The following is an 18,294-nucleotide window of genomic DNA, read 5'->3' on the forward strand; positions in this document are numbered from 1 at the left end:
AAACCAGCAGACAGTCGTTCCGTGGGCAACACTGCGCAGTAACAGATCTACCCAATTCACTTCCACAAAGCTCTGGCTTTCTTAAGTGTCATGGTTTTAATCTGGGATAGAGTTAACTTTCCTCACTGTAGCTGCTATAGTGCTGTGCTTTGGACTTAGCATGAGAATAATATCGATAACACACTGATGTTTTAGTTGTTGCTGGGTAGTTCTTACACTAGTCAAGGACTTTTCCAGCTTCCCATGCTCTGCCGGGTGCACAAGAAGCTGGGAGGGGAGGGGGCACAGCCAGGAGAGCTGATCCAAACTTACCAAAAGGATATTCCATCATGCCCAGAATATTAACTGGGGGGAGCTGGCTGGGGGGAGCGGCAATCGTGGCTTGGGTACCAGTGGCATTGGTCAGTGGGTGGTGAGTGGTTACATCCCTTGTTGTTTGGGGTTTTTGCTTCCTCCCAGGGTTTCACCTCTCTCTCTCATTATTTTTCTTTTAATTATATTATTATTGTTATTATTACTATTACTGTTTTATTTTAATTATTACACTGTTCTTATCTCAACCCAAAATTTTTCTTACTTTGGCCCTTCCAATTCTCTCCCCCATCCCACTGGGGTCCCACTAGGGGAGTGAGCAAGTGGCTGTGTGGTGCTTAGTTGCTGACTGAGGCTAAACCATAACATTAAGAAAACACACAAGGCATCTAAAAAGTCTCCTTATTTCTCAACATATATAGAGTCTTGCTGGTTTTGAGTACTTAAGTATCAGAAACAAGGGATAGAGGCCAACCTCAAAGCAGGGAGGTTTGTTTTCTGGTCAAGAAAGGGAAAAAGGGATGGTGGGTCTCCTGAGGTTGTTTCTATGCATTCATTCAGGAGGAAATGGGGTTGAAAAAAAACAGGCTTCACCACAGGGCAGGCAAGAGGAATCCTCTGGGAAGACGGGCTGGGACACACATAGGTCCCTGTTTTGCTAAAGCCAGCTTTCCAGCTCTTTGGTCACCAGCAAGGTAGCACTGCCCAGTCTCTTCTGGACAGGGCAAGGTGGGCTGGAAATGATATCTCTTCCCCAGACCACTGTGTAATGATGGATCAGATTAGCCCTGGTCTATCAGGTTTCCAGTGCAGAGACTTGGGTCTCTTGATAGTTGTAGATGGAAACACACTTAGCAGCAGACATCACTTCGCAAATCTGAGAAACAGTCCTAAAAGTTGATAAGTGTGATACAGATAGAGAAAAACTTCCTCCCTCTACCTCTTCAACCTTAAAATTAAGATAAAACTTGATTGGGGGTTCAAGCGGGGGACTGGGCGTAATCCTTCCAAAATGAGCAGAAACAAGCATGGAAAGAAGGAAGGATGACCGGTACTGTATGAATTACTGCTGGACCATTCCCAGATCCTTATGTTCATAAAGATGAGGCTCTATGAAGCTCCACCTCTCACTGTACTTATATGGCTGGGACAATATGGCACAAAACCTGCCTAACAGGAATCTTAAAGGTTTTATAAAAAACAGATCCTATCAGAAACACCAAACTGATCAAACAGCTTACAAGGACCAGACACAGAGATCTTCAAATATTTATTTCAAGCAATTAGTCTCCCAGTGAGCACAGTGCAAAATATGACACCCAGCCAAGACAACTGAACTGACTGACTTACCTTTCATGGCAGTACAGTAACTTGCTAAGAATTTTGTTTTCTTGTTCAGTCATTCATTTATCTGAGTAGAATGATTTTCTGTAGTCCTAGATTCTTGCTTCCTATTTTTAGGGGACATTACACAATTCTCCTAATATGGTCTTTTTATGGATTTGCTTCAAGCAAATATTTTTGCGTTAAGAAGGGCAGAGAAAACAGAATACTAAAAAGCATAGACGGAATAAGTTTTGTTAGTTTAATATCTCAATGGCTGCCTAGGTTTTCTTTTTTTTCCCTTCTAGTTATAAAACTGAATAGCCATGTAATCCAAAGTTGAGATGTTTGGGATCTTATTATTAAAACCCATTTTCCTAGTGATTCACCACAGCTATCAACCCAGCGCCATACATAGCAGTTACAGGTAGCATCTGGCTGCTGTGCACTGAGCAGCATGAACACAAAGCCATTACAATCCCAGTTAAAAGACATACTCGGCTTTTAATTTTGAACAAAGGTAAGCCATTGAAGAACTACAGATCCCACAACACGTCCCCAGGCTAGAGTGTGTGCCCTTGCGTGTCCGAATATGCAAACAAAGTTGTTCTGTTTGGCAGCAGCAGAAGTACCTACCTCCCCTATTAGACTGGGCTACGTGGTGCACTGGAGTGTGGTGTAAACACTCCTGAGCAGCTGTCAGCCGCCGCTACTAGGGGACTGAAAGCAGCTCAGCCGGAACAGCGCAGGCCTGCATTGTGCTAATGAGCCTTGAAAAGAGGCACCATACTCATGCAGCTACAGTGCCTCTACACCACACCTCCCACCTCCAGGTGTGCTTTGGCAGGTAGGTGCTGGCTGGAGGGAGGCTGCGATGTGCTGCTCTGCGCTAGGCAGGCATGCACTCCGCCTCTACTCGCAGGCGAGTTCTCCTTCGCACCGAGCAGATGAGTGGATGGTCTGTGGCTGGGACTTTCTGCTAAGCAAAACTTGGGAGCCTCTTGAGCCAAAAGCAAAGCTGCAGGGAGAGAGCTCAGTACGGATGCTCACCGCATCAGTCGGCCTCATGAGACATGCAGCTCTGAGCTGTCAGCAGGTGGAAGAGGTCAAGAAAACAAGGTCACGCGCTGCCTCCTCATTCGGGCAGCAGTACCAGGGGTGGTGTCCTCTGGTTCTGCAGCTGGAAGGAAAGATCAGGCAAGCTTCCTTGAACACCAGTCTGCACAGGGCCTTGAGCACTGAGCATTGCAGGAAGCTTCTGTTCGTGCTATGCCAACCTTAAGCAACTGATATTATTGCTGGTTTCTTGAGCACCGTATTCACTCATAAATTTTAAAAGGGAAGGGAAGAGAATGACCATGAACATCTGCTTTTGGTTAAGTGCCTAAAAATGCTCAAGACTTTTCTTTTTATTAACCATATGTGTATGCACGTGTGTGTTGTGAGTAATGGCATGGTTACGCACAGAAGGAAAACACAGAAAGCCTTAAAAGGGTTTCAGAACACTTCAGATAACAAGTGACTGCTGCAATTACAGGGAGGCAAAAGCAAAGCCTGCAGATACTGAAGTAACCTTGCACAGAAAGGCAGAAGCAGCTAGCCACTTCGCTGAGGTGCCCATCAGACAGCTATGCCCTCCCCTCCTCAGTTTTGTTTACACATTTCAAGCCCAGTGTATTACCTTCCTTACATCCAGCAGTTCTGTGACTATGCCTGCACCCAAGTCTCATTAAATCATGACATGATTTAGAGACTGATTTTTTTTCCTTTAAAGTAATTCAATCTTGAACAGCTGTGATTTGGATTAATTGGTGAATTTTGCATTTTTGGCACAATCTGCTCTCCAGAAGTGCCACTGAAATAAAAATTTAAAGCATTTTCTCCCTGTTCCTCTAATCCTGTAGCTGAATTCTGCAGGTGCACAGATGTATCCTCAGAACTGCCAGGGCTGAAATTTTAGTGAAGTTGCTGCAGTACTTGCTTCAATACCCATGTTCTTTTCTAGCACTGGAAATACCATTCAGAATAAAAATATCAGAAAGATTATTTTTAAATAATGCAACCAAATTTACCAAGGTGAGTCTGTAACAAAACCAGGCTATGGCATACTGTGATTTCGGCAGGCAGCTGTTCCTCAGGAGTTCAGCCAGAGCCGCACAAATAACACAAAAAAAATAGTTATTGTTTTGGCAAAGGTCAAAGTCACTGAACATAGGACTTTTTTCAATGACAAATGTAAGACAACTTCAACTTTAAGCATAGCTGCTAGCTGTGTCTATAATTATTTTTATTTTCATTAGAATATAGGCCTTTATACTTTTGTAGAAAGGTATTCAAATTCACTGTTAGTATTCCTGATTAATAAATTCTGATAGCATTTTAATTTCTAAAAGTTAATTAATATCATACAAATTTGATTGTTGAAATTTTATTTTCTACAACAAGCATACATTTCAACAGATTTAGGTCATGACTGAAAAAAAAAAAGAACATCCAGCTGGTCCTGTCCACAGACCTTCATTAGCTAAGCTAAACCTTGGTTTGTCCTGTCAGCTCCCTAAACAGTATCAAAAGGCCCTTGCAGTATTGGTCTTAAAACACAATACCTGCAAGTGACTCTGATGTAGCATTCTACATCCATTCTTCCCCTGCTGAACTGAGTGAAGGAGAGAAAAATCATCCCTTCTCAAAAATACTAGGAGTGAAATCCCAACACTAATCTGCTGTCATGGAATATACCATAGTGGACTATAATGGATGATATTACGGTGGCCTTCCTCATATCCATTATTTACACATGAACGATGCTTTTACACACAACAGATACACTGTAGTTAATGACGCTATTCAAATAAGCAGAGAAACTCTCGTTTAAGAGGAGTAGGCAGAATCCTGTCCTTATTGGAAAGGTACCTTATTCTTTACTGCTCTGATTCCACTGCACCAACAGGAATTCTTCTACTGGCCAGGCAGTAGCAAGTGAAAATGAAAAGTAAATTCCTAATAGCTGCATATACGGCCTCAAATTTGAGCTCAGTAAGAACTGAGAATTTTTTTCCATCACTGAAATAATTTCTTAGACAAAAAAACTATTGTGAATGTTAGATGTTTAACAATGATAACCCTATTAAAATAAATCTGAGCCTATAAAAAACAGATTATGCAAATAATTGTCATATTATGCAAAATTGTATTCACAGGATATGATCCTGCTTTGTTTCATCGCACAAATCATTCACAGAAGGACAGAAGGCTTACATTTATGTTTACATTTAATAAGCCAGAAAATACAAATAGATGAATGCTAATCATGCAAGTAATGGAGATCAAGAGGATCACTTTGGGTATATTTTATAAGGTTTCCATACTAAACTGGAAGAAGCTTTTGTAGTTTTATTGTGAGTAGTTTGCCTACTTTTTGAAGTATTATGTTGTGGCAGACTGGATAGTTCAGGGAATTATTAATGGAATATACAGCCTTATATTCTGAGGTAGCTAGTTTAATCTAGCTCAGGTCAATACTGACAACTGTTCTGTAGTATTTTTGAAATGAGGAGGTGGTTCTGGAGCACTTCTCTTAAAAGGACAGGTTCAATGCACAAAAGTGGCACTAATTTTCACCTCAGGCATCGCACTCCACCAGAGAGACTGAGGAATTAATGGGATATAGGTTTATAACATCACAAAGCACTCAGGATGTTTCCCCACACCCTTCATTTCCATTTCTGTGAGATGAGCTGCTCTGTTAAAAAGGGACAGTCCTCCTATATCCTCAGATTTTTCGAATTCCATTGCAAACCCTACAAGAAAAATCTTGAAGGTGCCCTATGCTACCAAATTTTAACATCCTTTAGTGGGACTCAAGAGAGAAATTAGAAGGTTTCACCTAGAAAAACATCTTGAGAGTGCTATCTGAAGAGAATCTTGATGGAAGATGGTTGGCAGCAAATATTTCCCTGAACGCATAAGTTTTATTAATAGTTCTGGACTGAGCTGAGGCAAGTAGAAAACAGCACCAAGTGAGGGGTGGTCTTTGTGAGCTACATACTCATGCATTTAATACTCGCAAGCATCATCACTGTCTTACTAGCAAGTTTCAGTGTCAATATATTGTCATCAAGTTTCCAAAGAGGAAGCATTCTAAAAAAAAATGCCATCTGGGTGTGTGTCAACTACAGCAAACAATATGGCTGCTTGTGTTGCTCCTACCTCCAGACCAGTGGGTGGAAAGTCACAACTAAGGCAGCATTACTGGACATGAGGGATGAGTATACTGCAGACTTTGTCTACTGTATGTTAACATACTTATATTGCACATGCAGGCTGCATATGCACACCAGCACTCATACTACATTAATATATTGCGCTGTCCCAGTGAGAATTGAGTTTAATGGGTTGAAGAGATGCCATGTTCAGTGGCCAAGATGGGGTTAGCCTCTCTAGTATTTGAGAGCAGCACGATTAAAAGGGATCTAGGACATCACTATGCTGCTCACACTCAGTGACCACTTGAACAGTATAGGACATCGCACTTCTGATATGCTGTGCATGGATGAACATAATTGTATTACAACAGGCTTTGTACACAACAAAGGGCAGCAGATGATGAATGAGGACTTGCAGAGCATATATGAGCAGATGCAACTCACTGGCTTGGAGATTATTTGGAGCTGCAGCTTTGCCAGTTGGTCTCTTTAAACGTTTAAACACCCAAGTCCAGTCTCCTGTTACACTGACATGAGCCAACATGACTTGTATTTTAGGGACTGTCCCTGTGGTGTGGACCCTGGGTGATCAGTTCAGCATCCAAATAGCACAGCTCTCTCACTAAGGGCACTTACCAAAGAGTGGTACTGCTACTAAATACCATGTTGTATCTCAGCCTTCAGCCTGAAGGTGAAAAGCCTCTGCTTAATTAATAATTCCTAAGTATCCTCATTAAGCTGTTCTCTGGGTATAGACTGGGTGTGTTTTTTATCTAAATCTTTTCGGTTGTGCCTATAACAATCTGAATTTCTCATCTGCAAATAACCGTGACTGAATCCTTAGGTATAATCAGAAAATCTTAATTAAAAGTAATAGGGCTTAAGCCAGCTCTTGATGGGAGCATGATTCTGCAAATAGTTGCAAGAATTTGTCAAACTAATTAAGTTCAAAATCAGTATGAAAAAAGGGACAATTTTTCCTTCTGAATTTGCATTTGACTTCTGAAACTGTACACAAGCAGTTAGTTCCCTGCAGGGACCCATCCCTAAATATGCCCTCAGAACCAGATAATTACAGTGCATATGTGATTGAAGTGTGCAGAGTAGCATACTGACATAGAATTCATTATATAACCGTCTTCAAGAATTTAACAGATACATGCAACTTTTAATGCACTACCTTTTCTAGAGGTGGGCAAGCCGTTGTAAAAACCATACTAAACACTGTTGATAAGAAAAGTCCTGATCAAACCACTTTTTTATGTTTGTGTGGACATAAATTTAGGAATGGGTTTTCACAGATACTTGTAACTGCTTTGCTTTCATCCGTGCACACTTACTTTATATGCCCGCTTATCCAACTCTGCACAAATTAGGCACTTACAGCTGCAGGTAGCTATTTAGATCCTACCTGGTACACGTCTTACCTGCCATGTACGTAACAAATTTGAATGCACACATTTCAAATCTGAGCATGAATTCAGCACCTCTAAATGTTTATGTGCATGTAGTAATGCATATCTAGGCTTGAATTAGAGGCAACCTGAGGCTTCTGAAAATGTCAGTCTGGAAAAATAATGTAGTACCGTGTATTTAGTAAATTACTGCCCTGAATACCTAATTCTGTTTTAAGAAAGACATGAGGGAAGATAATCCTATAATTCTTTAGGACACATGCTGAGTGAACCTATGAAAAAATATCCTGCGTTATACACAATAGTCAGCCTGTTTACCTGTGGCTCACAGAAAGAGGTGAGCACGCAGGAGGGCTTAACCCGAGGTGGGATTATTAGGACAAGTCCACTGATTAGAACTACAGTTTACTGTGAAATTGTTAGGCTGTCCTCCAAAGTACAGACTAAAGTAAACATTTTGAAGTGCTGTTATTTCAAAGGCAAGGAACTGCAGTGGGTGACAGTTTCTCATGTTCTGGAACTCAACAGCAAATTGAAAAATGCTGTAGAGTAGATGGTTCGAGGGTAACATGGAGATCTGTTACTCAGGTAAGACAGCTGATTAGAAGTCATATGGATAAAAAGTAAGTAGGAGATAAAGGGTGTAATTTATTCCCAGTATTTGGTTAATATAGTCTATAGTCTTCCAGTGAAGACTATAAGTAAAATGAGCAGACAGGTTAAAAGCAGAACAAAAATATATTTATGTTCAGATGTTTTGTTATCATTATTATTTTTTCTTATTAAGAGTATATGTTAGCCAATCTGGTTAAAAGGCTGTATTTCATTTTCTGTCCTATCAACTTAGTTTGATTACTTGAAAAAATTTAGGCATGCTATGGAAAATGTTCCAAATTTTAGCTTTTCAAAGGTATATTATTTTTGCAGCTATGCTCCTTTGTCACCAATACATGATTTAGAATGATTACTTATTATTGTATTCTAATTTCCATTGGGCTTTTCTATATTCCATTTGCTGCTGGTTACAAGGAAGAAACTATTCCTAAAAAATCTTCTTTATTATCACTGAGATGCTTTTGATCATATCTGCCACATGATAACTGCAAGCCTGGGTAGTTTAGTTTTTAAGAACGTGGTTTATGGGTTTATGGTTTACATAGAAATGTCAAAGAATGATGTATATATATCTAAAGAGTGACTGATAATTACAACGTACACCTAAGGATAATTGCAATGTAGACACCTATAAAGTTATTCCATTTTTATAAGTGTATAAACAGAAGCAGAATTTGATTAGGTCATGTGATTGCCTCTTTAGACTCAAACTAAATGACCTTATATGCATAAACATATTTCATGTAATTGGGTTTGCTATTGGCAGAGGAAGGCAATGTATCCTCTTTAATCAAGGATAAGCAAGAAGGGGTGTCTCAGACTGTTTTTCCCCAAACAAAACACAAACCTACTCTAATCTCTTATTGCACCCCAGCAATAACCACCACAACCACCACCAGCTTCCCATTTGCCCTCTGTAGCTTCCAAGGCAGCCAAGCCAGTGATTCTTCCTGTGCCATACAGGCTCAGCGTCCCTCCCGCTCAGTCCTGTGCAGTCCTTTTTTCCCCTGAATCTGCATTTAACTATAGAATATAGTTAAATATAGAAAATATAGAATATATTCTATAAAAATATAGAATATAGAAAAATACATACTGATAAACTTCATATCATAAGTCTATGAGGCAGTTGAGTACCCAAAGATTACAGAGGATATCTGCAAGAAGGAAGGACAAAAAAAAAAAAAAAAGGAAAGGACAGATAAGAAAAGCATCTAATAAAGACTAATAGTTAACTGGAAGTGAGGTTTCAGAGATGGAGTAGATACATCAGTAAACTGAGACTAATAGTCTAACAACTCGCATCACATAAATAGGCAGAAATGGCCCTGGTTATTGTTTCCTGAAGGGGAACTTTCCTCCATGATAAAACGGTGGTTTTCTTGAATTTCTATTATTTCCAATAGGGAGGGTTTCCAAGAGTACAGCTAAAACCAGCAACAAGGCAATATGAGCACTTGAAATTACTAGGCCTACCACAACAGGGCAGCGGCTTCTGCATACTACCCAATTCTTATCTTCTTTAAAATTATTTTGGACTGAAAATAAATCAGGCAGAGCTGTTAGCATAAGACAGTGAACTTTAACCAACACTATGCTGTAGCAGTAGATAAAATACTATCAACCACTTGTCCCAGACAATGGCATGGGTTTGGTGTGCTCTAGGAAATAGCTAATCTATGCAAAGAACCTGTTGATCATTAAGGAGCCCAGAAGTGTCTGCAACAAGAAGATTGCAAGAGCCAACAAAGGTGTCAGCAAATCAGAGAATTATAGCATAATTTGAATGTAGTAGTCATCCGTGAGCTCTTCTCTACCCACCCATATACCCAAGGACTCATGCAAATACCTGGGAACAAAGATTTTGGGAAGACTCAGAGCAGCCCCACAACCCCATTCCAGGATCTTGGACCATCTCTCCAACCTCTGGGGATTTCAGGGAGCAGAAAAAGAGGTGGGGGAAATCTCATGACCCTGCACCAGGACTGTGCACAAGGCACCAGGTTCCCTCTCAGGAGTGAGCCTTCTACCCCATGGAATGATGGTGTTGTGCAACAAATTGCTACTCAGCTCCTCTGACTTCTCACACTCCCTGCACCCTCTACCCATGAGACAGAGAAGGCATGTAATTTGTAAATCTGTTTGCATCTCTCATTAAAGTGCTTTGCTAGCCAAAATTATTTAGCCTCCACATTGTCATTGGTCTTAAACTGCCACACTACAAAACAGAAACATCAATGCCTGCTTCAATAACAGTGTTTAAAAATACATTTCAATTATAAAAGTCTTCTAAAATCCTTTTACTAGCAAATAACAATTGTTTGCAAAAATGGCAGAATTGATAAGGAAAGATTTTATTTGTTAAATTTTGATCAATCCTGGCAACTGCCAAGCTATTTTCATATGTTAGAAACAAACGTCTCTGTACTGGCAACTGTATCGATTATCTGAGATCGTACCAGCCCTTGACTTTGGTTTTCCTCATGTATCTCTGTGGATATACTTTTTGAGGATAACATAGTGCATTAACATAGTTTATAATAGTAAAATATTTCTCGTTTCTAGAGCACTGAAATACACTATGTGGTTTTCAGAATAAATAAAGGCTATGAGGTGGTATCTTAGCTTCACTGAAGTTAACTGTATTTCATTGGGTTTTTGATATCAGGAGTACCTTTTCATTATGAGCCTGTGAAATATCTAGTATGATTGGATTCTGGTCTATAAGTAGGACTCCTGCAAGTTATTCCAGTGAAAATAAAAAAGTACTAATGATTTCAAGGATTCTACTCTTGTTCTCTTTTCCATTATGAACCTGGTGGTATTATCGCTTTTGCCTGCACTTGCTTTGCAACAGGGTCAGCCTGCTGGCATAACCAGAGTTACTTTCACTTCCACAAGTATAAATGGAAGCAGAGTCATGGCTAAAACCTAGTATTTGCTAACAGCAAACAATATGTCTTAAACAAAGCACTTTGTCAAGTCCCATAAACACACAATGTATTATGAACTATACTTCCCAAGGCAGTATGACTAAACATCTACCATCACAATGCAATGACCTAGAATTTTTACTATTAGTAGTAATGTCTTAAAATTAAATTATAATACTATACTCCATTTTATGACTCTTTTTTGCAGGCCATAGTGAGGTATCTGTTATAAAAGGGAAATACATGATGGACTAGATTTTTGATAGAGAACTGAAGTTGGCTGACATTACAAATACCTTTAATATGATGAAGAACCACATAAAGTAATAACATGGGCTATGAATAGTTTGATCTGGCTTATCTGATGTGATTCAATTTTCTGATTCCTGTTCATTCTAGCACTTTGTACTTTTGTGGGTATTCCTATAAGAGGATACTGATGTGAAACAGAAACAACTGTGGCTTAGGTGAACATAGCAAATGCTACATCTGCTTTTAGTAGCAATAACTTGCAAAATTCTTTCTGTGGATATAATCTGTCCATAGAAATTTCAATTTCATGTAAAGGTGTGTAGTACACATTAATAAAGTCATGTGTCCAGCTCTGGGGCACTCAGCACAGGAAAGACATGGAACTGATGAAAGGGGTCCAGAGGAGTGCCACAAAAATGGTCAGAGGGATGGAACACCTCTGCTGTGAAGAAAAGCTGAGAGCTGGGGTTGTTCAGCCTGGAGAAGAGAAGGCTGCGGGGAGACCTTGTTGTGGCCTTTCAGTACTTAAAGGGGGACTATAGGAAAGATGGGGGCAGACTATTTAGCACAGCTTGTTGCAACAGGACAAGGGTTAATGGTTTTAAATTAGAAGAGGGTAGATTTAGACTACATATAAGGAAGAATTTTTTTACAGTGAGGGTGGTGAGACACTGGCCTCGCACAGGTTGCCCAGAGAGATGGTTGATGCCCCATTCCTGGAAACATTCCAGGCCAGGCTGGACGGGGCTCTGAGTGACCTGATCTAGTTGAAGGTGTCCCTGCTCACTGCAGGGGTTTGGACTAGATGACCTTTAAAGGTCCCTTCCAACCCAAACTATTCTATGATTCTATGATTTGCAAGTCATTAAATTGGTTTTTACTAACCTCATACTCATTTTCAATTGAACAATTATTAAACTATAAAACAAAATTGCATGATTCCTAAAACTGTAGTCTGGAGTTTTACAGTCTGCTATAAAGTGCTGTATTATTATAATACACTAAAGATGCTTAGGCTATTAAAACATTTTTTGTAAATGAACTGTAAAATATTTTATCATTGATGAAATAATTCTGAAGTATTAGGCTCTTCAGCAGTATACATGCACAATATTTTGGTATAATGAAAAGCATGCTAATCAAAAAGAACATAGCTCAAAATGTAATTCTACTATGCAAAATAAATAATTTTGCTGTCTTTCAGTAACAGGAGTTTATTACACCTGACTTCCAACATCAAAAATGTTTCATCAGAGTATTGATTGTTAAATATAAGGTCCAGTCTTACTGAGAGCTCTACATGCAAAAGAGACCGAACATTAACCAGTGTACCTCTGTGTAGCACTGATGATAACAACAGAGATGTCCTGACTTACACTGTCCGAGAGTTTTAGCCTGTGTTTTACTCCACAAATCATGACTGATTGTGCAAGAGGGCCTGATGTTCAAATATGAAGTTCAACCAGGACTGGCAAATGAGAACAATTTTCTACTGACTGCTGATGGCTGATGTCTCATAGCAACACTGACACTAATATACATCTCAGCCTGTAGGCTATGATACTTGGCTACGTCCTCAAACTGTACCTCTGATAGTCAAAAGAGAGGCAAAAAACTCTCTGTACTTACTAATTAATCAGCTGTATTAATCAGTTCTTTAACTTCAGCAGGATTTCAACAAGCTTGAAAATGATCCGTCTTGTGTGGTCCTGAAATTCTTTGGCAAAGATGGTGAAGAACTCAAATGCGGCCTTGCTCGGAGTGGGAGCAGTCTGCATGATCATACCATTAGTACATTTGTATGTATGTGTTCATTGCGAAGTGCCTTTTGCCACTGAGGTCCACTGTTTGCATAGTAATGCAGGCGGACTGACGATCGCTTTCCTGCCTGTGAACACGGAGATTGCGATACAGACTGAAAACCCAAACCTGTCCCGCACTCATGGTGACCTGACCTTCCCTGGTTCTGTCTGAAAGGTGCAAGAGCCAGGTAGTAAATTAATGCAGTCTCAGGGAATTTCATACTTCCACAGTTTTTGAGGACCCACTCCAGCACAGTGCTGAAGTAAACAAGGACTAACTTCACTGAAATCGATGTCAATGAAATCAATGGACAAAGCAGTCTCTGTTTTGGTAAAACACAGAATTTTGTTCAGTGCTCCCCAAATTAGGAGTGTTCAATTAAAGATTAAACTTTAAATTATCCCTGGCTGTCAGATTTTAATCTGAACGTGCAAAGAACACAAGACTTTTTTAGGTACAACAGAATTGCTACTGAAGCATATTAAAGATGTTGCTTTTTCAGAAGAAAAGCTGCCAATAGGTGTTCTCTAAATCACTTGTACCAGCAGGCTGACCCCATTATGTCAGCTAATCCTGGAAATACAGGAGGTAAATTTAAATCTTTTAAATCTTTTAATTTGAAACATTTAGTCAATTTTTTTTTTGTTCTGGCACAGCACTGGGAGTTTTATATTCCTGTCCATCTTCTGCCCGAGACTATAACTTTCTGCACAGTTGCAATACCTGGAGGAAGAGGTCTAAGTACAACTTCTCCTGAGGGACAGAACAGGCAGGGCATTTGAAAGGACAGTGCTTGTTTTTCACAAGATGAAAAAGAAAGGGAAGGGTCATGGGCTGTGTGAAGGGATGGGGAAAAAAGGGTGCCAGCCATATGGGTGAGCTAATACTGGTGCACAGGGGATAAATGAAGTTCCCTATGTCTCTATTCCAGAGTAATACCTCAGCAGCTGTACTATCCCCTCATCAAGCACACACCTACATGCTGCCCATGTTTCCTGCTTATGTTCACCCACCACCCAATTACCAGTCCATGAAGCTCCATACCTGCTGCGTCTTGATCCTCAGAACACTGCAAGGAAGCTTTTAACCCTCTCCAAACACCTACACAATGCTTTATAATAATAATATTTAGCACACGGGAAGCTACATTAAATAATTATAGACAGTACTTCAAACACAACATTAGCAGATCCTTACACAGTACTGAAGATCTGCAACAGATAGACCTTCAAGGGAAAAGCACAGTCATTTTCAGTCTGTGAGTCATGTTTAAGTCCTAGTCTTCTCAGAGAACTGTGAGCCCTGTCTCCTGTCTTGTCATAAGACTCACTAAATAGATGTTTTTTAAAATCCCAAGTTTATGAGGAATTATGTGAATTTGTGGAATAACAATATGCAGTATGACCTATGTCTGTTCTAAACACACTATGTCTGTTCTAGAAAGAATTTACATATTTAAGCATCTAGATTTTTCTTTTCCTCCTTGTTCCCCACAAAATACTTGAGCTTTTTAATTGCTATCTCATAATTTTTTCGTTTTGCTGCTGAGAGTACAAAGACATTCACATACTGGACTCAACTGAAAAGTACTTGCATTCAGTCGGAAGGGCCATTTATCTCAATTACACACATCCACAACTCACACTTCTTCAAAAGCACAAAAACCTTAAATTCCCTCTGAATGCTGAACTAAGGGTAACTAGAACAAGACATTTATAACAGACGTGAGAAAACAAAGCATAAAACTAACTCGGGAGCTGATAGATTTTGATACATAAATTTAGACTTAAACATCCTTAACAGTCCTGACTTCTATTATTTTCATCTTGTGTAAAATGTCCTCTAAAATATTATAGCAAACCCTATATGAAAGTCTTAGGTTTTTATTTATCTATGATGATGATGTAGTAACAATTGGTCTAATTTAGTCTAATCTGTCACTTAAAGTTTCTTTCATTATCATCTTTCAGTTCCATGCGTCTCTCCTAAATGCAGAAGTGGCATTTTTCTTGAAGAATACATGGTGTCAGTACACATCCAAATTCATTCTTTTGTGCTTTTCAAATGATCCTACGTGACGGTTCAAGCAGTGGTGGTAGAACGTGAGACTGAAAGACCATAACCATTTTTTGACTGGCATACTGAACACAAGTTATGATTGAGAATGAAGGATAAACAAATATGTCAGTTAAATAGAAACATTAGAGTGAAGCTATCAAAAGGAATGATAGGCATGGAAATTACTTAATAAAATATGCCTGTGTAAGGAGCACGCTCTTGGCATTCATCTTCCTTTTTGTCCACAATATTTTACAAATCATTTTTATGTGGTGCTGTAGATCCTTCGCAAGATGTCAAGCACCTCAAAAAATACTTAAATTCAGCATTTTATATTAAACTAACCACGATTTATTCTCTGTATCTAGCAAACTGTTAGAAGTCAGGTTTACAAAAGTGTTTATAGGATGATTGACAAAGTTAAGCATCTTCCTAGCAAAGATGGAGTGCTGATTTGATTTAGGGATAGAAGAGTATATTACACAAATCCATGCATATGTAAACATAAAATAAGCATAAACATTACAAAAGAAAAAGTAAACATAAAATAAGCATATATTAGAAATCAACATTTCTCTGTATCGGTTCAAAATAAGAAAATTCCACCATAATGGGAGAACAGTAAATTCTCGCAGCAATAGTAAGATGAAATGACTAACAATCTCTAAACAGCATCACTGAAACAAAAATTATTTAGAAGTCCAAACCTTCCACAGCTATTTGAAATAAATATTGAGTACAGGTAAACAAAGGGTATCTCTCATTTGCTTTAAGCATTCACAACCCTTCCAATTCCCAGGTTTGCATGTGTGCAGGCACAGTGACAAAACCATTAGTGTATTCTTGCTTTTCATACAACCATTCTGAACAAGTCAGGAAGAAATGTATCAAAAACTGCCCAGCTGGCGACATTCTTGGCAGATTGGGTTAGTGCCCTGTATTGTACAACCCCAGGAGGTTAGTATGTGTTCATTTCTATGGTGATTTATACTAATCAATCACTTCCTGCTCTTTCTTCCATTACAGTATTTATTTCTATGGCAATTTATACTAATCAATCACTTCCTGCTCTTTCTTCCTTCACTGTCTTTTTAAACCCACTAACTAGGATATGCAGCATTGTAGCATCTCAGTGATCGTTTCCTTATCCCCTCTCTGCCGTTGTCTTTTTGTGCTGAGACTAATGCTTTTAATTCTACTTTTTACAGTGTTTAGTATATATTGCCTTTTTGAAACCTTTCAGCTCAACTGCTAAGCATATAACAAAGCCCTTCAGATTGCTTTTGGTCGCACTAGTTCATGTTTTGAAAATACTACAAAGGCATATTTTTCATGGGAGGAGAGCCTTGGAATGAATACCCTTCTCCAAGCGCGGTATGAATGCCTCCAGTTCTTTTGTAAAATTTGCATTGAAGTTTGTGTCTCACATGCAAAGTGGCACCATACTGTCCAACAAACACGGGTTTCTTTTTTAAAAGTGTGGGCTTGTTTTGGCTCTATTTGTAAGTTATTTTTTGAAAAAATGCATTAAAATATAAGAGCTTTTTTCTTCACGTTACAGTTCTGACACAAGGCAGTAGTGAGCACCAGAATGCTGTATTTCACAAGAATAAAACTACTTGATTCATGTAACTTCAGTGACCTTTTAGTGCAGACTTAGCTATAGTTTCTACAAAATGGCAGAGATCATTTATTTAAAGGAAGCTGTTCTCCCTACAGACCTTTGCTTCTTGTGTCAAGTATATCAGGGTGCTCTTGAAGTCATAACATAGCTTTAAACCAGTGCTGGCAAACTCGTGTGGGATGTGACTTCAAAATGCCAGAGTAACAGGAGTAAGGACAGGGAAGAATTTCACTTATTTTCAAAACACTGGAACATCTATTCAGGCTTGAGGAACATTTGCAAATCAAACTGAATCCAGTGGGATTTGTGATCACTTGCCATTTCTTCAGTTCATAATTTATCATATGTACTTTGGTAGCATCTCTTACTCTATAGGCCTTACACTGAAGCAAAACGTGATCTTTCCCATAAAACAACTTTTTAATATAACATGAATTGAATTAATAATATCACATCAAGGTCTTGCTTTAAATGGAAGATATTCCAAGTTCCAAGTTAGAAAGGTTACATTTCTTTTTAGCATATTCTATTTGGTCAAATGACTACTGCATATAGAAATATATGCCTACAACTATCTCCCTCTCATCAATAACTTACAAAACTTAACTAATAATGGTTACACAATTATGAAAAACAGAATTAAAACAGAAGGACCTAAACTCAATACCATCTACCATTAAGCCCTGATATTTTGTGATGCCTAAAAAACATTAATTCATATGCAATTTGGCAACGCAAAATAAATGGAGAAACTAGAAAAAGATGAAGATGAGAGAGTGGAGCAGGAAAAACTAAGAAACAAAATACACTTCTGAGGGATACAAACTGTCCGTTTTAGTGAATATCAAAACTTTGATATGGTTTAATATAAAGAATACAAAATGAATTTTTTATAAGTAAGTGAAATGTGAATGCTACAAGTGTACAAGATTTTGGGAATCCAGAAAAAAGTATTTATGCAGCAGAGGACTACTCTGTATACGTATCTATGAAAAACTTTCATTTATGCACTGCAAAATGTACAAGACTCTCTTACCTGCAGGTTTGCACATGCTGGTGAATCATTGTGGGTGGGTATTTCATTGTTGGTGTTCTCTGAACCTGTGTTTTTAAGTCTGGAAGCTGTTGTAGTTGTGGCTGTAGTGGTCTGTACTGGTAAGATTGGCTGCCACACGTTCACATCAGTACCATTGCCAAAGGCCTGAATTGCATTTTCTGTAAAAATAAATTACAGGCAATTTTCTATTTCGAAACAAATGGCAGAAAGCAGAATTGACTTTTTAATCATTATTATTATTACTTCACTGAAAATGTGTATTTATAGAAATTCAACTTTTATGCTGAAAAACATGTCTTAATTTTGAACATACCAGAAACATGAACTGAGAGTCTGGGGTCACCTAATTATCTGGTACAGCTTCTTTCTTGGAATGTTCCCAGTAATTCTTGACAGAATCTCTAGGACTTACTGTAATCATTTTTGTTACCATCCAAAAGCCTCAAAAATTTACTCTCAAGATTTAAAATACAGTTTGAATGTTATGTCCTAATTCAGGCAGGTGATGCTATGTAGCAAACTAAAAAAAGAAAGCAGCCAAAATATTAATTTATTTCTTCAGCTTGTTGCAGTAAAACTAATATGCTTATAACTACAAAATGGTTTAACTAAGACAATCTTTTCCTTACAGTTTTCAATCAAAATCTGCATAATTAAGTGAGGGAAGCATGCTTAAACTAAAACTTTAGAATATAAA

At 38.6% G+C, this 18,294-nt stretch overlaps 1 protein-coding gene across 1 annotated transcript in view; it reads right to left on the reverse strand.

Moving 5' to 3' along the window:
* Positions 1-18,294, reverse strand: part of GFRA1 (GDNF family receptor alpha 1) — a 150,124-nt gene that overhangs the window by 9,610 nt on the left and 122,220 nt on the right. Inside the window, exon 7 of the mRNA XM_064464231.1 lies at positions 17,577-17,755. Within this exon, the coding sequence (XP_064320301.1) occupies positions 17,577-17,755 (179 nt within the window). The remainder of the gene's footprint in view (positions 1-17,576; positions 17,756-18,294) is intronic.

Source organism: Phalacrocorax carbo, chromosome 12 (genome assembly GCF_963921805.1).
Source record: "Phalacrocorax carbo chromosome 12, bPhaCar2.1, whole genome shotgun sequence".
NCBI lineage: Eukaryota > Metazoa > Chordata > Aves > Suliformes > Phalacrocoracidae > Phalacrocorax > Phalacrocorax carbo.